The 22,471-nt window shown below is 40.4% G+C and overlaps 1 protein-coding gene across 4 annotated transcripts in view; it reads left to right on the top strand.

The window, feature by feature from the left end:
* The window catches only part of LOC133661672 (mitogen-activated protein kinase kinase kinase kinase 2-like), a 45,122-nt gene extending 22,651 nt beyond the window's left edge, over positions 1-22,471 (top strand). The window contains exons 11-32 of one of the 4 annotated variants that reach the window (XM_062065061.1): positions 4,090-4,171; positions 4,236-4,346; positions 4,413-4,491; positions 7,596-7,654; positions 7,730-7,782; positions 8,091-8,129; positions 8,463-8,496; positions 9,057-9,213; positions 9,282-9,442; positions 9,599-9,640; positions 9,817-9,901; positions 11,044-11,099; positions 11,174-11,234; positions 11,306-11,429; positions 16,240-16,298; positions 16,380-16,483; positions 16,567-16,744; positions 16,814-16,882; positions 16,960-17,046; positions 17,328-17,398; positions 17,474-17,529; positions 20,803-22,471. In XM_062065061.1, the coding sequence (XP_061921045.1) occupies positions 4,090-4,171; positions 4,236-4,346; positions 4,413-4,491; positions 7,596-7,654; positions 7,730-7,782; positions 8,091-8,129; positions 8,463-8,496; positions 9,057-9,213; positions 9,282-9,442; positions 9,599-9,640; positions 9,817-9,901; positions 11,044-11,099; positions 11,174-11,234; positions 11,306-11,429; positions 16,240-16,298; positions 16,380-16,483; positions 16,567-16,744; positions 16,814-16,882; positions 16,960-17,046; positions 17,328-17,398; positions 17,474-17,529; positions 20,803-20,890 (1,855 nt within the window). In that variant the 3' untranslated portion in view covers positions 20,891-22,471. Of the gene's footprint in view, positions 1-4,089; positions 4,172-4,235; positions 4,347-4,412; positions 4,492-7,595; positions 7,655-7,729; positions 7,783-8,090; positions 8,130-8,462; positions 8,497-9,056; positions 9,214-9,281; positions 9,443-9,598; positions 9,641-9,816; positions 9,902-11,019; positions 11,100-11,173; positions 11,235-11,305; positions 11,430-16,239; positions 16,299-16,379; positions 16,484-16,566; positions 16,745-16,813; positions 16,883-16,959; positions 17,047-17,327; positions 17,399-17,473; positions 17,530-20,802 lie in introns of all 4 variants that reach the window. The other 3 variants (XM_062065059.1, XM_062065060.1, XM_062065058.1) reach the window with 3 other exon arrangements.

The raw sequence follows: 22,471 nt of genomic DNA, 5'->3' as shown, positions 1-22,471 counted from the left end.
TTATGTAACTTATTCAATATGGTGAAAGTAACAAATATGCTTATATTTGTATTGTCACCAATACTAGAAAAATACTACCCTTGTGGCGAATGCTTTAGCAATAGTATTTTGAAATTTTACCACACCTGGTAGCCCCAATAATTCATTAAGTCAAGCTCATGTTGTAGAAAGTTGAATGATGCGGACACGTTTGTTACTGAATACTTTCTATCAGACTTCTGCCATGGCAACTTTGTGTATGTAATGAGCAACTATAATTATTTGATATGCTTAAATGTGTAATGTGTCGTTTTAGCTCAGCTGTTGTGTAGCTGCTAGCTCCTCGTAGCCTACAGGTGTCTAAAGTGCAGCCCATAGTTATGTGTTTAACACAACTATGTGCTAAACCTAAACAATTGAAAATGTGGTATTTGGGTGTCGGTGTAATGTTTGGCAGCTACGCCGTGTCTTATCATTGCACCTAAGTTCTTTGATTTTGTAGGCGAGACAGAGAGCAAGTGAACAATGTGGGACACAATTGTGTCCATCTTATATCATGCTAGCTGTTGCAAAGATAGGTCAACATGAGCAACCACACCTTGAGTTCCAACATATATAAATATACAAAGGAGTCAAAGGTCTCCTGGTATGAGTGTCTAACTGGTGATCATAACATATGGCGAGTCGGGTGGCAGAACACACGGAAACATCTCAGCCAGTCAGGGTTTTCACTGTTAGAGCAGTTGGATGTCAGCCATTCCTGTTGTTTCAGGCTGTGGTAGGAGCCTTGGTAGTGGTGTCGCAGCTTGGTGGTTAAGCCGTCAGGTAACACCAGGAATGTTCCTTCTGTGCGATTTGAATGTCAGGGTACAGTCTGTAAAGGAGGTCCAGCAATCTGAACCGGAAGTGGTTTGGTGACAGGTAACCTTGTGACCCCAGCGAAGCCTTCGACCTTTAAAGAGGAAGCACACAGTTTCTTTGGTACCTCTGCATTCAGAATCGAATGGGTGGCGCCAGTGTCAATCACGAACTGATAACATTGTCGTTGACACTCATGTCCAGCAGGGGGCCAGTCTGTATCTCCTGCTGGGGCTCCTGCTGTGGGCGTCCTTTGCCACGCTTTTGTGTTCGTTTGTTGGCACTACGGAACCTTTCCTGTTCGAAAATGTTCACGACTCCAGTGACCAGGCTAGTCACAGCCGAAACAGTTTCCACCCCGGACTGGCTTTGAAGCATCGTGTTGTCCACCACCCGAGTCCAACCGTCTGGTCGCACGTCTGTTGAGGATTCTTTCCTCCACCTGTTGGAACTCAAAAGCAAGGTCACCCACTGCTGAATATATCCTAGCTGATCTTTGACCTTTTGGTTCTTTTAACCTTTTATTTTCAGCGATCTGTAAATTAAGGAGTTGCTTCCTTGCTGCTCTGTCATTAGCCTTATCATCCTCATCTTGAGGAAAGAGACTGCGCATAGCAGTAGCTATGTTTGTAACGTATGGTGTTATCGGTGAGGTCGAAGATTCAGCCATTAATCCTACTTGTTGTTCTGTATTTTTGCCATCTTGTGTGGAAACACAACGATACAAAATGCTTCTAAAGTCTCCTATTGATTTCTTCCCATTTCACTCAAACAACTAAACAAACAAACAAATAAACAAACTTGCAGCTAACCACAATCAACAGCATACCATTTACGAATACCTTCATTTGTCACTTTCTCATCTTTTCTTCACTTTCGTTTTCCTTTACAAACAACATCCTGTATCCATCTCTTCCTTACACTTCACACAATGTTTAAACATCATTTTCCCATATTTTCTCAAACCATCCTCTTCTCCCTCAATCTTCCTTCACCTGCTCTCTTTTTCTCTCTCTCTCCTTCTCACTGGAGTAGGGGGCGGTGGCCTAGTCAAAGTCTGGGCGGGTCGTTTGAATTGTCTTGCGCATGCGCGGCAGGCAAAACACCAATCAGTCTAGTCTGTCCTATTTGTCTCATTAATCATCGGTTCTTTTGCTGCATTTCGTTTTTCCACGTAATCCCCGTTTACTTTTATCATACGCTAAACTCTTAAATTCTCGAGCACCAACCCTGCTCTTTTTTTCTCTTGACCATTTTCACCAGCGCACACACACACACACACACGAGCACGCGCATCCAGCACACACACACACACACATGCACGTGTAAGCACTCACGCACACACAAGCAAGTGCCTACAGCCCTACGCACACACACCCACGCACACGTAAGCACTCTCTCTGCGTTTCACTTTACCATAAAACTTCCAGTTACTTTTTTTATTTTATTTTTTATTTTACCAGACGTTTGAGTTCACAACTTTTCGAGTATTGTAAACTCCCTCTTAACCCTTTCAAGGAACGTTCTCTTTTTTTTTTTTTAAATTAAAATTTACCTGCTAATTCCATTGTCGACAACAGTGCATTCAATGGATTATTAAACAGTAATGATTCATCACATTTTCCCCAGCCGTCATCACATTCTTTTCTGTCACACTCCTTGGCCATTGTGTCTATTTTTTTCAGAAGGGCCTCGAACCCCTGAAGGCCTTTAACCCACAAACCATACGGCGGCCTTTAACCCCGTAATTTTTCGTACAATACGCAGCTAGAGCCTCTAACTCTAACCCGTGCAATTTATCGTGCAATATGCAGGCCTCTAACCTCCATATCATACGAGGGCCTTTAACCCGTTACTCTTTTAGGCGGCGACCAACTACCCAGGGTGAGCCACACCCAACTATTAGTTCACTCGTCAATGAAACTGCCCGTCACGGTAATCGAGACACAATGGCGTGAGTTGACCACCTATTTACAATTTTAATGCAATGGCAGGCTCGGCAAAAATGCAATCAATCTATCAAAATCACCATTCTGTGTCTGCGGTACAAAGCAGTGTTTAACTTACAGACTTCTGGGCAGACTCCTAATGCAGATTTTATCTAAAAAGAAAGGTTCTGCTTACCTTGAATTATGTTTTGGCCATGTGAGTCTGTCCAGAAGATTGCAAGAGAAGGTCCAATTGTCAGCGTGTCATCCCGGACGAGCCCCCAAATTGTTGCGTTTGACCAGATGTTCCTCCAAGTGGGATGTAAAACGCTGGTCAGTCCCAAGTTCCTTAATGACATATCAACTGAACTCAAACGGTACCACCAAGCACAGAATAGGTATTTTGTATTTTTATTGTCAAAGCTTTGGCAATAATGAGACCAGCCTCGAACAACACATACAAATGCGCAGCCCAAGTTGATCTGGCCTTCCACAGGCCAAAAGCAACTCTTTTCACACAAAGAAAGCCCGCCTTTCCCCTCCCCCCAACACTGATAAGAAGAGAGATTTGGGGGTTGTGTTCACATTCCTGATGGTTTACGACCCTATCTAACCAGGCAATCTGAAGACAAAGAGAAACTAGTATACAGAGTAAAATTAAGGAAAGAAATGAGCTGATTCAAACATGATTATGAATAAAGAAATAGCTCTTAAACATATGCATTATCTACAATGTATGTATGTATGTATGTATGTATGTATGTATGTATGTTTGCATGCATGTATGTATGTATGTATGCATGTGTGTGTGTGTATATGTATGTGTATGTATATGAATGTGTCTATATACAGTATATATATACTACAGTGGGGCAAAAAAGTATTTAGTCAGCCACCCATTGACAATCAATGGGTGGCTGACTAAATACTTTTTTGCCCCACTGTATATATATGTGTGTGTGTGTGTATATATATATATGTATATATATGAATGTGTGTATATACAGTATATATATAGTATATATATGTATGCGTGTCTGTGTATATGTATGTGTATGTGTGTGTGTATATATATATATATATATATATATATATATATATATATATATATACTGTGTATATATATATATATATATATATATATATATATATACATATATATATATACATATATACTGTATATACAGTATATATGTAAGTCATGAAAGGCAACTTCAAAAGCGAGCACTCCTTAAAAGAGGGTGATGATAGATGCGTCTCACGTTTGGTGCTTATAAGCATCTTAAAAAGAGTCCTTTTAGTCAGCTTTCTTTTCATTTTGCAGGTGTCCGGCCTTCCAGAGCTTTGTGAAGATGGCGCTCATCAAAAACCCTCGCAAAAGGCCATCTGCTGAGACGCTGCTACAGGTGAGCTTTGCCAAGTCATGTCTTGCATTTCCAGGATGTGATCCTTGACCTCCTCCACCCCCAGCATCCGTTCGTGACGCAGTTGTTGACGCGCAACCTGGTCATTGAGCTACTGGACATGGCCAACAACCCTGAGCTGCACACCTCGCACGACATGGACGACAACGAACTGGAGGTTGGCAGTCGACGAGTTGCTTTTCCATGATGATATTTACATATCAGCTGCTAACACTGTTGACAGATTGGGATCGATGCGCCCGACAAGATCCGCTCTGCAGGGAAACATCTGCCTGTGGAGAGGACCGTGTCAGAAGAGCAATGTGAGTGATGTCCACACACAACTGAACAACAAAAACTGTCTTAAAAAAGTGAATACAGTCTTCAAATTTAAGCAATAATTTTTATTCCGTTAAATCTTATCACAAACAAGACTAGGAAGTGGGGATGTGCCTATCAATCAGGCCACAGATCGGTATCGGGCGATTGTCATGAAAAAGTATGTGATCGCCATTGCAGATTATTGCGTTTTAATGTCGATCACAAACGCAGATCCCCTCTGGCTGACACTGTATTAATTTTTAATCCCTGATTGATAATCTAGAAGCTAATTTTGTATCTCCAGACACAGTGTGGAGACACTCATATAAGTTAATAAAAAATCACCTTAATTATGACAAACTGAATGTATTATTAAGTATCATTATCAAGTGTCATTATCAAGTATTAGAATGAAGCTGAACATGTTACACAAGCCGGGAGCCAGCATGCTAATAGCTAAACTGACCGCTAAACTAGCTTGAAGCGACAGAAGAAATAAGTGCTTAGTACATTTTAGGAAATGTAGGTGAAACCACATCACAGGAGAAAGTAAACCGATATTAACAGGACATTAAAAAGTACATTAGTGGATACTATAACAACAACTGTTGCTGTGTCAGCATTGTCACTAGATGGATCAATCCATACATTGATGATGTTGATACCAAGGGTAGTAACAGAATGTGATTGATAGAGTGACAAGGTTGATATTTTTATTTTCCTCATAATCTTTATTTGCTTCTTTTGTTAATGTTTACAAACTCAGTGAATAATTCCCTTGACACCAGAGAACTTTGAGAGCAAAAAAGATTTAAAAGAGTAGTTTACATATAGATAATAGTTTTTGCTTTTAGTTATTGTGTACTATTGACTTTGTTTTGTTCAATTGAATGTAATAAAATAGAACAAGGAAGTAGTTTAAATATTGTGTTGATATTGTTAAACTGTTAATAGCACTCACAATAAATAAAATGAACAATTTACAGTTAATTGCTTGTATTCAGTCACATGACTTCTTCCCAGAAGTCATGTGATGGCCGTTGTGCGGCAGTGCGCAAATTCTCTGAGTACGCAAGGGGCCTAGATCTTCCTGCAAAAAGCAGATACGAGCAAAACATCTATCCATATACGTTATCAAAAAAGATTTTTCGATTGATATCAAGGATTATCCATCGATCGAGTTCCCAGATATATCAAACTATCTTTCGCTCCAACGTCAGTCTACACGACAAAACAGATGAAAACTTGGAAAAGCATGAAGGTCACAACTTCTTTGTGTGTGGCTCGGTCAGGGAAAATGGTATCAAGACTCTCCCGGATAAATATGCATTGTTTTTGCTCGGGTAAAGTTGCATTTCATGATTTACCTTCGCATCCACAGCCATGTTTGTAGCTTTGTTGTTGTTGCACGCGCCGCTTACTAACTGCAGCTCTCAACATTGTGTATGTGCTGAAAACACCATTCGTGTTTGTTGCCTTTGGTAAACGTTTAGATTTTGCTCACATTTGCTTTCTTTTATTTAGACTCTCCAATTTCGAGCTTTATGAAACACACGTAGCAAAAATGCATTTTAAGAAATCCGAAACAAGATAAAACATAAATAATATCAAGACAAATGGGAAATACTAAAAGTTGAAAGTATATCAGACAAACCTTTATCGAAGTGATCACTGATCACAAACTCGCATTCTTCGACTCTGCTCCCTTGTACTGGAGTTCATGCTACTTTTCTCCTCGTCGTTTCATAAAATCTTGCACTCTTCCGCCCTTCTTGATTACCTCTCGAGAAACTAAAGAAACGTTTACCATTTTCACAATTTCAACGGTTTGTACAGCCGAAAACAATGCATGCATAGGGCATTTTTCTTCGAGAAAGGCTAAATGGCGCCTAGTATCCAGTGAGAACAGACGCTGGCTTGACCACCACGCATATTTAATGAGCCGAACGTGACGTCATGTAAATCCAAGCAATATATGTGATCGGTATCTGTATTGGTATTGGCTAATCTAACTCAATGGAATCCGCAGCATAAATCCCTAATAGAAAGTCAACTTGGGTATACTTTAGAGTAGTCACGGTACAGCTTGTGCAGCAGTATAGATTTCCATACACTTGAAATGAGTCAACACATACATTATTGTCTAGCTGGCAACATAAGTGAGTAGCAAGATGTTTGTTGATATAGTCTAGCATGGTGGCGATTGTTTGGAGCTGCACGAGTGCTGCTGGCACAAGGAAGCTTCGGTTCATTACATTTCAACATGTACAGTGACATTGTGAAGCAGAAACTGGGCCGCATGGCAGTTTTCCAACATGAAAGGGAGCCCAAACAGGTGATGGAGTGTCCAAGTATGTCCCCTCCACACCTGAACCCAATTGAAATGTGCGGCTGCCTCATGTCCAAAAGGATTAAGGCAGTGCTAAATAACAATAATTCTCACACTAAATATTCACACCAAGGACACTATCTGTTCACTGTGAGGTAAACTAACTCGCGTTGCCAGTATTTAGACAATGGATGTGCGTTGACTCATTTTCAGTGGATATTATAATCTATACTGCTATACAAGCTGCACACTTTCTACTCTAAAGTTACATTTCTATTGGATTGTGTCCCTGGACAAAACATAATAAGCGTGCTAAAATGTGTCCTGTAAGCGGGTTTCTCAAGGAATATGTAGCTCCAACAAGCGGATGTGACAACATATCACGTGTTCAAGAGTGGCTGCCTTGTCTCGATATTCAATGGTGTCATCTGCATGACACAAAGGAGGACAAATGCCCCTCAGTTGGTCCATACATGTGGGACGCCAGAGAGGACATGCCAGTGGTGTGTGACACACGCTGGTACTGTTCTGCTCACTGTACGCTACGCCACACTCGGCCCAGCAGCAAACGATCAATGAAGCTGCTGTTGACGGGTCCGAACGCTACTAAACCACATTTAAAGCTACAATAGGACATTTCAGGGACATGCTGACGTAATAAATTGTGCGGGCCAATGATGTTGGTGGACCAGCTTGGACACATGACATTGTTTCTTAGTGATGCTTTAACGTCTGCACTTGTTACCAGCATGTGACTGTTATTTTTGTATTTTGTAGTTGACCAAGTGAAATTTGGACCCCCACTGAGAAAAGTCACTGAACCCTACCCTGATTTGGTAACAGACATTTACAGCCAAGGGCTCTGCTTGCTGACACCTGCAACAAAAATGCCAAATATATCGTCCTCCCAGCAGGGCTCCTACGATGACGACTGGAGTCTGTCTGGAGATGAAGACAACTCACCGTAAGAATTCTTCTGTCTTTCTTTTACCCAAAGTAATCTTTAGTTTAGATTTGTAAACAGAATGTGTGCCACTGGGAACTGAGAGAAGAATTGAGGATTCTAATGGCCGCTAATTGGCTCCAATCTGCCTGGGAGGGGTTCAGTATTGAGAGTGTGTGTTCTTAGATTGGATAAAAGTGCAAATGTCAGCATCATGAGCTGTTTTAGAGGACCAGGAGATGTTCCCCCCCACCCCCCGGGTCCTTCCCTGCCATTGTTGTGGGCCGCCAGGCCTGTAGTCGGATAAACAGCAGGTCTTCCTGTTGCAGGAGCCTGTTGGAATGTGTGGAGCAAGCTCTGCAGCTGAGGTAGGCCATGCCCATGCCATGATGATGTTGTTTTGTAAACATCAGCTTCAACATCCCTGACCTCCTCAGTGGCTTTGTGTTCCCCTACCCCCTCCCCTTCTGTAAATCCAGACCCCAATCCCTCTCAAATCCTGCCGTACTCATGATCTGGATTTTGGCTGTGATCCACCACAAACCCACTAGTTTGTCTGCTTTTTGTCTCTTGTGTTAGTATTTTTGTTGTCCTAGTCTTCTTTTTATTGTTTTTGCCCTGGTTAAAGTGTGTCATTCCTAATCCCCTTATGTCACTTCTTCTGACCCAATTAGTTAGTTTGCGCCTTTTTTTTCTTTCAGGAGTTTAACCATTAGGAGGGTGCCATCTACTGATGTGAGTGTTGACTACATGCACACAAAAACAAACAAAAAAGCCTCATTCACTGCTAATTGAAGTACAGTAGATCCCAACTTATCTGACATTCTGCCTTCAATAATAAAGCATAAAGCACTACAGAGCGTGACAGCCAGGCTAAAGGCTAGGCCAGAGGTCCAGCATTTCTCTGAGGGGCCGGAATTGTTCTCGACAGACACCTTTGAGGGCCAAATGGTGTTGCTTAAAAAATAAAGACACAGCAGGATGCAGTCCAGGGTCTGGAGAGTCTGCAAATGTTATATTGTATCGGAATCGGCAGCATAAAAGCCTGATCGGAACATCCTTAATAGTTACTATTGTTATCATCACATAGATAATTGCATGTACAGATTATTTTGGGCATTAATTTCATTTGTATTTATTTGACATGCAATCCTTAAAAATATGAATGCTGATTATTAAAATATGTACAGTGCTTACTTTAGTTACATCTAAAAAGGTTGTCTTCCTATGTATTTTGCTAACATCTTGCAGTCACTCCATTGTTGTTGTTTTCTAAATGTTTCATGATGTTCCAGGGAGGGAAGAGAAGCGGTTTATTCAGTCCGACGACAGCCTCCCTGCCAGCCTTTTGCTCTCTCAGCCTCAACACAAGCGACAGAGATGCGACACAGAGGCCGATCTGTACGTTGGGTCCGGATGCTTCTGTCACGTCGGACTCCACCGGCTCATCTGGTAGCTTTTCGCCACCTCACCTTTCCTCTTGAAAGCTGCATAGGATTGAGAAAAACATTTCCCGTCAGAAGTTTTGGCAAGGTGCTCGGCCACACAAGACATCAGGCAGCGCTGCAGTGACCCATATCTGCCTGCGGGGGGCGCTTTGACTGCCAGCACTGTCTGCTCCCCCAAAAAGGAGACTCCGCTCTCGCCGGAATGGAGCACGCTGAGGAAGACTGAAGACTCTGTAAGCCACTTTTTTCCCCTAATGTTGTTTTTCTGTGTTTGTCTCATACGCTAACATCGTTTGTTTGTAACCTTTTTAAGAATCTTAACCAAGTAAGGTTTTTATTTTAATTTGTGTTTTATCCTACCCTATTTTGTAACCTTTTGATATTTCTAGAGGGCTGATTTTCATGGACTTCCTCCTACCCCCCAAGTCCATGTAAGTGTCCAATCTAACCGCATGGAATCCCCCCAAAAGTTGCTTCCACCTCCTCAGTCTGCATATGACAGAATGTTGCCAGATGTTGACATAGTCACAGATATCTCAATGCAAATATGTCAATTTGAGTAGAATATATTGAAACAATGAGGTCAGCTTCTTTGTCTGTGATGTAGATGGGGGCTTGCTTCTCCAAAGTCTTCAATGGCTGCCCTCTCAAAATCCACTCTGCTGTCACCTGGATTTTCCCCAAAACGAGAGGTAAAATACGCTACTCACAAAAAGTTTGGGATATTTTGCTTTCAGGGTGTACCTCAAATGCACTTTTACAGGTGAATTTTGAATGTCTAACTGTTTAATGTTTAACACCTTTTTGTACTTACCGTTCTCTAACAAAAAGCTGAACGGCTAAATTCAGGTGACTTTTTTTTTAAATTTTCCAGACTTTTGTGTAACTATTTTTCAACCATGTGATACTATAAGCTCAGTGAAAGACATTCTGTTTGAACTTTCACAATAATTAACTGTTAGGTGTCTTCTTCATCTCCTGAAGTCAAAATGTGAACTGCATGATGAAGAGAACTGTTTAAATACCAATTCTAAGCAACAGGAAATGTATTGGTCCATTCATGGATCACACACCTGTTCAGCCCCTTGTTAGAAAACAAGTTGTGCAACAAGTAAACAAACATTCAACAGTTGGACATGTGCATTTCCAGGTTTCAAATTTTATTAGTTCCTGACATAACCGCGATAAATGAATTTCCGCTAAGACACCCTTTAGTTACCTTTACACTCTTTTAATCCAATATAGTAAAGCTTGCTGAGGCTGAGCCAATCAGTGGCCACGATACAGAACAGCTCGTTCTCATTGGTTTGGTCTCCCCTATTGGCCAAAAAAAAAACCTTTTTATATATGTTATTATTTTCTTATTTTTTGTGTATTGTTTTCTGTATTTTTTTAAATGATCTTGTGCTACAAAATGTTTTAAGTGAGAGAGGGACAATTAAGTAATTTAGTAATAGTACTGTCAAAGAATGGGAATATGACACCACTGATGGAATTATTACAATAAAAACACAACAAAAATAAAATGATCTTCAATATTTTAGAATGAATCCCACCATTAAAGTAATATTGGTGTAAATGTTATCTTATGACTACCAATGATTGCTTGTTTGATAACAAAAAACAAGTTTAAAAAAAAGAACAATAATTACGAGCCAATCTTTTGAATGGCTTTTTGAAAAGAGAAAATCCCATCTCTAGTTCATCCTGAAATTTCACTTGAAAGCCCAATATCCATAGCTTTTTGTGAGTATTTCATATTTATTTTTAAAAAAGTTTAGACATTTGATTGATGAAATGTCTCAATCAGATCAGTACCTTATTCTTGGCACAGAGGAGGGGATCTATACACTCAACCTGAATGAACTTCATGAGGATACGCTAGAGAAGGTAAGGAAATAACTATGGAATATTCATGATAATATAATGAATGAATATTCATGATAACTATAATCGTCCCACAGTTGCTCCCTCAGAGATGCACGTGGTTGTACGCTATGAACAACGTGCTGATGTCCGTATCAGGTAGCTTTTAAGTATATTTAACGTCATAAAAACTGTTCCAGGCAACACTCACACCTTGATTTAACCGGCAGGGAAGTCGTCTCAGCTTTATTCCCACAGTCTGACCGCTCTCTTCGAGCAGAAGGGACACTTGCAGAAGAAACACAGCAGTCTGTCGCTCGGCACAAGTCGTTTCACAGAGAGGATCGGCACCAGGTAGGACCAAGCAGTCGTTATGTTTTTCCGTACTTTGAACTCCAAATTGTGTGCTAGGATTGAAAAAGGCCGCTAGTATGTCACAGCAGTCGCCACACACTATGCAAATATGCTTATTAGCCAGTGTTAAAAACCTTGAAGCACATAGATTAATTTGTATTTGATTTAGGTAAAGAATTCTATTGTAATTTAGTACTTGGTGGAGGTCTGATTTTTCTTGGAGTTTGCCAGCAGCGTTGCAAACATCACAGGAGGAATTTTAGTCAGAAAAATCCCCAGAGCAGAATGTTTCTACCTCAATATTTGACAGTAGGGATGTCGTTGTTGGACTCATGGTCAGCATTTGTTCATATCTTTGTAAAAGGGTAAACCATCAAGAGGGTTGTACGGTATACCGGCACTAAAAGTACCACGGTACTAATTAATTGAAAACGATACTATACTGCCTTTTAAAAATACATGTACTTTTTTTTCATCCGCATGCTGCCGTGCGGCCATGATGTACAGAGCTGAGGAGCATGTTTAGTCTGTCAGCGCGCACACTTACCAAGCACACAAGGAGAAACAGTGTGGAGAGGAAAAATGGCAAATAAAGGCATTTCTACTGGTTAATAAAGAAGGTGCGTGAAGCACAATATAGAGGTATCTGGGCTTCAAAGCTATCGATCAAGGTGACACATCAAACACGGAAGCACCACGCTGCACAGTCTGACCACCTGCGCTTCAAATTTAGGTAAACATTTAAATAACAATCATCCAGACCTGCAAAATTAGTTTCAGCTCTCTTGTTGTGCCCATACAGGTACGTAGACGCGTACAGCTGTTTGGCTTGTCGCTAAATATTATCAAAGTTAAAAACGCCCACGTAGCGCAAACTAATGCAAGTGAAATGACTGAATTTTATTTTAAAAAATGGCTACATTTTGTGTTTTATCTTTAACAATGTGTGTTTTACCTGCTACATGTCTTATCTGCGTAGTGTCAGCCATTGTATTGTTTTTAGTATTTACTAATGATTGTATGTGTCTTAAAGCACAGAGTAAGAGTGGCAACCATAAATCATATAGCATAATGCCTGTAAAGCTTTTGATTTTCTTCTATTCCGACCTAATCATAGATTATGGCTGTCTACATGTAATATATAAAATTGTAAATTGTTCTTTGGGTGCAACCACAAAAGCCCACTGTGTTTAAAGGCCTACTGAAATGAATTTTTTTTATTTAAACGGGGATAGCAGATCCATTCTGTGTCATACTTGATCATTTTGCGATATTGCCATATTTTTGCTGAAAGGATTTAGTATAGAACGACGCCGATAAAGTTCGCAACTTTTGGTCTCTGACAAAAAAAGCCTTGCCCCTACCGCAAGTAGCGTGATGACACCGGAGGAAAGGCTGCTCACATTTTCCTATTGTTTACACCAGCAGCGAGAGAGATTTGCACCGAGAAAGCGACGATTACCCCATTAATTTGAGCGAGGATGAAAGATTTGTGGATGAGGAACGTGAAAGTGAAGGACTAGCGTGCAGTGCAGAACGTATCTTTTTTCGCTCTTACCGTAACTTAGGTAAAAGGGCTCATTGGATTCCACACTCTCTCCTTTTTCTATTGTGGATCACGGATTTGTATTTTAAACCACCTCGGATACTATATCCTCTTGAAAATGAGAGTCGAGAACGCGAAATGGACATTCACAGTGACTTTTATCTCCACGACAATACATCGGTGAAACACGTTAGCTACTGAGCTAACGTGATAGCATCGGGCTCAAATGCAGATATAAACAAAAGAAATAAACCACTGACTGGAAGAATAGACAGAAGATCAACAATACTATTAAACCGTGGACATGTAAATACACGGTTGATGCTTTCCAGCTTGGCGAAGATTAACAATGCTGTTGCTAACGACGCCATTGAAGCTAACTTAGCAACGGGACCTCACAGAGCTGTGATAAAAACATTAGCGCTCCACCTACGCCAGCCAGCCCTCATCTGCTCATCAACACCCGTGCTCACCTGCGTTCCAGCGATTGACGGAAGGACGAAGGACTTCACCCGATCATCCGTGCGGTCGGCGGCTAGTGTCGGCTAGCGTCGGCTAGCGCGTCTGCTATCCAAGTAAGTCCTCCTGGTTGTGTTGCTACAGCCAGCCGCTAACACACCAATCCCACCTACAACTTTCTTCTTTGCAGTCTCCATTGTTCATTAAACAAATTGCAAAAGATTCACCAACACAGATGTCCAGAATACTGTGGAATTTTGAAATGAAAACAGAGCTTTTTGTATTGGATTCAATGGGCTCCGAATACTTCCGCTTCCACTGTTGACGTCACGCGCAAACGTCATCATATCGAAACGTTTTCAGACGGAAGTTTGCCGGGAAATTTAAAATTGCACTTTATAAGTTAACCCGGCCGTATTGGCATGTGTTGCAATGTTAACATTTCATCATTGATATATAAACTATCAGACTGCGTGGTCGGTAGTAGTGGGTTTCAGTAGGCCTTTAATGCCTTTAAATTTTTATTTTACCGGTAATCTTCTAAAATTGTTCTTTGAGTGCAATAAGAACCATATGTTTAATGTGTCATTAGATTTTTTTGTTAAAATGAAACCAAAAATTACTTTTTTTTGTGGTCCCCTTTATTTTAAAAAGTAATGGAATACATTTTCGGGGATATCGGGACAGCCCTCACCAGACAAGTTAACATTCCTATTTTTGCCCGGAAATCCTGTCTTTTGTCCTTCTCTTTTGGCGTCTTCCCAGTTTTTTATCTTTAAGTTAAGTTAAAGTACCAATGATTGTCGCACACACACTAGGTGTGGTGAAATTTGTCCTTTGCATTTGACCCATCCCCTTGTTCACCCCTGGGAGGTGAGGGGAGCAGTGGGCAGCAGCGGTGCCGCGCCCGGGAATCATTTTTGGTGATTTAACCCCCAATTCCAACCCTTGATGCTCAGTGCCAAGGAAAGAGGTAATGGGTCCCATTTTTATAGTCTTTGGTATGACTCGGCCGGGGTTTGAACTAACAACCTACCGATCTCAGGGCGGACACTCTAACCACTAGGCCACTGAGTACTTAATGAAGAGCATGCAGCTGGTCACACATTGTTATGTTTTCTGTAAGATTGAGGAAGAATTGTGCACCATCTTGAAAACTGTCTCCTCCATAAGTGCTGTGAAAGAGCCCAGCATTGTGTTTTTATATTCATTTACACAATATAACAGGTTTTCTCACGAAGAAGCCCTATAACATATATTGCATCAGTCATGCTAACAACCTATTGTATGTCTGAGTGAATGGTGCAGTGGTTAGTAGTAGTGGTTAGTAGCTTGGCGGCAGCTTAGCTGCTTTTTGAATACGGTAAGTAGCTTTTCCTGTAGTTTAGCTACTTTTAGACCCATGAAGCGAGGTAGCTTACATCAAAGCCACAACCTACAAAGAGAGAAAATGGACTGCAAATCCAGGTCACAAAAAAATACAGAGAAAATACAATGACCTGGGTGAATGACAACACCCAGGTCACATACGGAGAAAATCCATGATGATTGGTTGGTGTTCGTATGATGAGTCACAATTGGCTAAGTTTAGAGCGCAACATTACGGACTGGCCAATCAGAGGAAAGATAAGGCGGGTCATCCAAACCAGGAAGCAAAATTATGACATACCCTTATTGGGTCCATTTGTACTCTGTTACATTAACTTTGATATTATACATGTGGGCCCATAGTTATACAGTAAATTCCATTAAAAATGTAGCTTTGATGTAGCAAGCTACTTTTGCCGTGTAGCTACATCTCCGGGGATAGTTTCCCCTGTAGCTTAGCTACATTTAATTGAGAGTAACTTGTAGCTTAGTTTACAACAATTTCCAAGTAGTTTGCCCATCACTGGTCGTTTGCAGAATTTCAATTAACTTTAAAAAGTCCCAATATTTTGACACAAATGCAATTTTATTGTCAGAATGTAATACAGGAACATTTAGTTGTCGACTTGTCTACATGCAAGAAGTTCCCCCTACGACCCTGTGCTGACTTCCTGATGGACCGGATTCTCACATTATTATAATAATTCAATAAGTGTACCCACTTGGCATCCATTGCAGCCAGTCACCCGGGAAGGGGAGGGGAGCACAGCTGCAGCCCCCTTTAAAGGTTTCGTCTTTTTCCCAGTTCGGGCTTTTGGAGTTTTTCTTTGCTCGGATTTGGGTTCAGATCAGGGGATGTCGTTGTGGTTTGTGAAGCCCTTTGCGGCACTTGTGATTCAGGGCCATATAAATAAATTGTAAATTATCTATTTTTATAAATGTATTAGGTCATTTTATTTGCCCAAAACTTGCGAATAGTTTTATCTAAAGTCCAGTCAGGGTGTATTTTGAAGTGAAATTTGTCAGTAAGCACACCTGTCAGATTATACTCACTCATCTTTACACTGACATGCATTCACCTGATCACTGACCCATGTCGCCTTTCAGGTTAAAGAGCAAGCATAAATTGTGTGATAACTCTGCATACGTGTGTATGATTAATGCAATCATTTTTTGTGATTAATCACATGAGTTAACTCGGCATTTTGGACAGCCCTAATTGTAATACAGGGTACAATGGCTAAAGTCCCTTTGGGAGCTTGTTTTATTTATTTAATGTATTTAATGGTAATTTGTGATGGAAAAAAAAATACCTTATTTTGAGCCATTTTCTTGGGAAATTTCCCGTATTTTGAAATACAAATGTGGACAGCTATGTTGTAAACTTACAAAATCAATCATTGTTTTTCCCACCGTATTGTGGGTGTTGCTCCACAGAAAGTTTTCCTTATCGGTGAAGATCCCTGACACTAAAGGCTGCAGGAGATGTAGTGTAGGTAAGGTCATGCAGGATGTCGATTCTATTCTTCAGTGTCGAATGTCACTAGACAAATCACGTAACTTGTTGTGTCTTTTAGCTAGAAACCCCTACACGGACAGTACTTTTTTGTGCGGAGCAGTTCCATCTGGCCTTGTTCTGCTTTTGTGGTATGAGCCCCTCCAGAAGTTCATGCATCTAAAGGTTTGTGGTGTTGCATGTAAAAAAAATAAAAACAACTTTATTGGTGCTTTCAAAGTATTCCGATTTCTGTGCTCTGCTCGTAGCACATAACCACAAGGCTACCGGACTCTCTGCCAATATTTGAGCTGCTGGTGTTGGTCACCGACGAGTTTCCTCAGCTATGTGTCGGGGTGAGAGGCTGCACCAATGGGAACCAATCCGCCAGCCAGAAACTCAAGTTTGATATCATCGAGCTGAATGGCACGGCCATTTCAGAGCCAGGTGTGATAGCACTGGTTTACTTCCTGTTCATAGAGCTGGAACTCACTTCCTGACAATGTTTCTTTGCAGAAAATGGTGAAGTCAAGGCCGTCCAGGTCAGCCAGTTGGACAGAGACACTGTTCTCATTGCATTAGAAAGTAAGTCAAGTCTATCAAAGTGACAGCAAAGCTTCGGAATGATGCTAATGTGCTAACTGTGGTCTTTGATGCTACAGAAAGCGTGAAGATTGTCAACCTGCAGGGTCTTCCATCCGAGGAGTTTGCTGCTGAAATGGTCTTTGACTTCCCCATTGAAACGCTCGGTAACAGCAACATCACGATCACTTAAAATAAATTACTAAGGGTGTGTTCACGCTTGTAGTCTGGATCAAAAACTTTTAAAAAAAATGAATCATAGACTCCATTAGCAAGCGGACCAAGACTAATCCCTAAATTGTTCTCGGTTCACGATCACTTTTAACCAAATAAATCTTACTAGCAAAGCAAACTGACTACAGTTTATTTTAAGCGAACACGCAAACGCACCCTTACTTACTTACTTACTTACTACCTTTTTGATTTACATTTATTTTGTTTGTGGCAGTTTGCTTGCAGGACAGTGTATTAGCTTTCTGGAAGCATGGCCTTAAAGGGAAGAGTTTTCACTCTAATGAGGTAAATTACGTTTTAAGATTAATGCAAGAGTGCAAATCCTTCACCTGATCCATTTGACTGGACATTTATTTGCAGGTCACCCAAGAGATTACAGACGAGAGTCGAGTATTCCGAGTTTTGGGAACTAACAGGTATGCAAATTTAGTAACTTTGTTGGTTTGACTTTGATTTTAGGTTTGTTTTACTTGGCAGACTTGAAACCTACTTTTCAGACAGATGTCAGTTTGTATCCCTGAACAACAAGCTCTTAACACCTTGTACAGTGATACTGTACCTTGGTTTTCATTATTAATTCATTCTTAAGGGTACGCTTAATACCGAAAAAAACATGTGCAAGACAAATTTGCTCTCTACAAAACTACAGAGGGCAGCCAGTGAGCGCCATATTACCCCTGAATGTTTGGCTAGACCAGGGGTTGGCAATATTTTGCACCAAAAAAGCCATTTGGGCCCGTTTCCACCTAATCAAAACCCACTTAGAGGCACAAAACCTATTTGATCACCATAGTGAAGTTAATGCTACATATACAGTTTCCTTTAACGTATTGTCACGCCACGTTCCTGTCTTGTTCTTATTTCCACCGTATTTTGCATGTTATTTTGTTACTGGTTTCTTCTCTAGTTTTCCCTATAGTTTCCCAAGGTAATGACTCACACCTATAGCCACCTGACAATTCGTCAAGATCCAACTTTGATGGATTTCAGTTTTATGAACTGTTGTATTGTCACCAGTGTTATGCTAATTGCTTTAGAAAATTAATACAGGAAATGCATGTGCTTTGGTAGCTGTATGTCCCCTTGTCTACAGACAGGCTATTGTGGGATTACATGATTATCACTTCAATTATTTTTTGTTCATTATTCCCCCGTAGTAGTGAAAGTAGTTAAACACTGGTTGTCATACATCTTATTTTCTTCCATGTTCCTCCTTTACTAGGTATTTCCATGGTTCTGTACTTTTGCTCTATTCCATCTGCAATGTGTGTATGCTGCTGCATTAACGCGAGCACAGTCATCCCCCTCCAAATCTTATTGTGTAGCGTGATGTACGCCTAAAAAAAAAGTCGAACCTTGCGTCCTGTGTTGATGCAATTCAATCATGAGGCATACTGCCCACCTTTACAAAAATGCCTTCTTTGTTTGCAATTAAAGTATTGTAACACAGCACCAGTTCCAATAACACTAAATCCCTCTCTAGTTACCATTGTTTATTAGCATCAAAAGAAGGTAACAAGCTAAATCATGACAAATTAAGTGTTATGGTTTCTCACCAGAAAAAAAACTTCAAGTGTGCCATGAGATACAGTCTGGTGTGCCGCGGAAGATTATCTAATTTCACCTATTTGGGTTAAAAATATTTTTTGCAAACCAGTAATTATAGTCTGCAAATTATGTGTTGCTGTTGAGTGTCAGTGCTGTCTAGAGCTCGGCAGAGTAACCGTGTAATACTCTTCCATATCAGTAGGTGGCAGCCGGTAGCTAATTGCTTTGTAGATGTCGGAAACAGCAGGAGGCAGCGTTTAAAAAAAAAGTTAAAGTACCCATGATTGTCACACACACTAAGTGTGGTGAAATTATTCTCTGCATTTGACCCATCACCCTTGATCACCCCCTTGGTAGGTGAGGGGAGCAGTGAGCAGCAGCGGTGGCCGTGCTCGGGAATCATTTTTGGTGATTTAACCCCCAATTCTAACCCTAGATGCTTAGTGTGCAGGTCAAAAGGTATCTAATGCTTAAACCAAAAATAAACAAAAGGTGAGTGCCCCTAAGAAAAGGCATTGAAGCTTAGGGAAGGCTATGCAGAACGAAACTAAAAAAGAACTGGCTACAAAGTAAACAAAAACAGAATGCTGGATGACAGCAAAGACTTACCGTGGAGCAAAGACGGCGTCCCAATGTACATCCGAACATGACATGACAATCAAATATGTCCCCACAAAGAAGGATAAAAACAACTGAAATATTATTGGTTGCTAAAACAAAGTAGATGCGGGAAATAAAAAAAAGAAAGGAAGACATGAAACTGCTACAGGAAAATACCAAAAAAAGAGAAAAAGGCACCAAAATAGGAGCGCAAGACAAGAACTAAAACACTACAGCAAAAAAGTCAAAATAAGTCACGGCGTGATGTGACAGGTGGTGACAGTACACCTACTTTGAGACAAGAGCTATAGTGATGCATGCTTGGTTATGGTTTAAAGTCATATCCAACAATTGCGACAACGACTTTTTACTGTCAACTGAGTTTCGTTTTTTAATGATTTCTGCTGGTGGTGTGCCTCCGGATTTTTTCAACGCAAAAAATGTGCCTTGGGTCAAAAAAGGTTGAAAAACACTGGAGTAGAGGGACGCATAGAAATTCCTAAATACATTAATGATCTCAAGATCATCGTTAACTACTATACGTGAATCAAACTGAATTTGCGAATGATAATGAGATGCTGATTTCTGGCGTAGTAGATGAGCCAATAGTTAATACCAGCTTTATCGCCATGTTCATAAAACTGAGATCTTGTACTGAGTATTTTTTCCGTAGCACAGTCTGTCGCGAGGATATCAAGTTCTGCCTGTAGCGAGAGCCTTTCCTTATAAGTATATGGGTTTTGATAGGTAGAGTACAAGTTATAACAGTTATGCATTGTGTCTAAACTAGTCTCCCACCTAATGTATGACTTCAGCGCCCCCCAAAGTCCAACATCCCGGGTGACTTGTTCAAGAGCACAAAAAAATCTATTTGACGCGAAACAAAATCCAAAAAATCCTCATTTAAAAGTAATCGTATATTTAGATGCAATGACGCACGTGTGGTTGTTAGGTTTTTAAAGAGTCAAAGACCGACTTCTCCATGATATCTGGATCTGGAGATGCACGAGGCTTGGCGCGGCCCGGCTTGTCAGATTTCCTCCGTCCAGACATTGCGGAAATCACCGGCGCAGTCCACAAAAAATAGCTGCACACAACAGGCCAGGAAAAAGTATGGAGTTAGTAAAAGTGCCAATAAGATATAAGAAAAGTCACCTTTCTACAGAGCCCCCGCTAAGCACGTCCTGCACCGACCATGCTCAGCCGGAAGTTCCTTAAATTTGACTTGTTTAAATAAAATAAGTAATACGAGTATATATGATTTGTGCTGATATCGTATTGGATTGATATCGGTATTGGCCGATATTTAAGGCTGCAATATCGCTATCGTATCGGAAGGGAAAAAGACACCTGCAATGAAAACCAAGACAGATGTCAGACAAACATTCTGTTTGGAAGTTGTTGAGGCCACACTAAACCCACTTGTTTACTCTTTCATTTTATGCCTATACTGTGTTTACATTATTTTTAAACATCTATACACAGTATTTTGAATGACAATGCTCTACAAATGTATTATTAATATGATTTCAACTTTCTAGAGACATCATTCTCCAGAGCACACCGACCGACGACCCGTCAGCCCTTAGCAACGTCTACATTCTGACAGGCCATGAGAGCAGCGTTTGACAGCATGGATGAGATTGTCCTTCCAAATCCAAGCAAGAAAAATTAGGGCGATTTTGGATTTTACGTGAAACATATCAAAATATAATTATTACTTTATTTCTACAGCACTTTTCATGGATAAATAAATGGGTTATACTTGTATAGCGCTTTTCTACCTTCAAGGTACTCAAAGCGCTTTGACAGTATTTCCACATTTACCCATTCACACACACATTCACACACTGATGGCGGGAGCTGCCATGCAAGGCGCTAACCAGCAGCCATCAGAGGCAAAGGGTGAAGTGTCTTGCCCAAGGACACAACGGACGTGACTAGGAAGGTAGAAGGTGGGAAGAACAACACAAAGTGCTTTGCACCAGTTTAAATGGAAACAAAAGGGAACACACACACACACCGTGATTGCCAACAGCATATGGGCTTACTGTATATTGTACTAGAAGACTTTAAAAACTCTGACATTAATTAACAAAAAGGAAAAAAAAGCTATTTTTAAATTCTATTTCCCAGCCAAAAAGGCAGCTTGATAGTTTACTGAGAGTCAAATTAACATTATGCATATAACATGGAGAAAGTCAATAAACAGACAGACTATGAAAGTAAACAAAACAAACTGCTGAAACCCAGCAAAACACTCACAGGAATTGTGGAGTAAATGGCATCCACAAATTTTGAGTTTACGAGAGCTTGGCATCAAAGGATCGTCAATAGTCACCAGTACAGATAGCAACAACATCAAGAATGTCCCAACAACGAAAGTAGAAAAAGGATCAACTTGAATAGTCTTGATCACAAACAGAAAACAAATGAGGAAAAATTATCTGGGACAGTGGTGAAGCAGCCATGGGACAACACCAACAAAACCGGAAAAGCCGCCAAAATAAAGGCACAGGACAGGAACTAATGCAAAACACGGGAGAACACTAACAAAACCCAACATAAAAGGCTGTAACCAGCCGTGACACTGTAGCTGTAATTTAATTTGAGTACACTGCCTGTTGATGCTATGAGAGATGATGAGATCCATCAAAACAATTATGCAATTACTGTCATACTAGATTGAATGAGGCCAAGTGTTGTCACCATGACTCAAAATCCCCAAATGATGGTGTCATTTTATTAGACTGTCAAAGAGACGATGTAATGCCAATAGCCAAACATACTTCCTCTCGACAAGCAGACCCTTTCTCATAGATTTTTTCCCGACTGGACTCACGAAAGAAATTGAAAAGGGAATTTTCTTTTTGACCTATGTAATGTCATTCACACTACATTAAATTTGTTTTGTATCATATTTATATTATTTATGCAATGTGCACTGTACAGTTAAGGCCCACCTATCCCCCAGAGATACTTGAAAGACATATAGCTTTTGTTTTTGAAGTAACTGTATAAGAAATAAATACATTTGGTGTTCATAATGGTTTTACACTGTATGCTCTCAAAGTGTAAGAGAGGATTTGTATATGTGAACTGTATTTTTTAGAATATTTAGATATGCTGATATACTGCATTCATGTATGATTAAATATCTTAATATTACAATGAGGATTAATACTGTTGGACCTATAACCAAATACTGTG

Source organism: Entelurus aequoreus, linkage group LG12 (genome assembly GCF_033978785.1).
Source record: "Entelurus aequoreus isolate RoL-2023_Sb linkage group LG12, RoL_Eaeq_v1.1, whole genome shotgun sequence".
NCBI lineage: Eukaryota > Metazoa > Chordata > Actinopteri > Syngnathiformes > Syngnathidae > Entelurus > Entelurus aequoreus.
The sequence above is the reverse complement of the archived record's forward strand: the minus strand, read 5'-3'. Positions and strand labels throughout refer to the sequence as shown.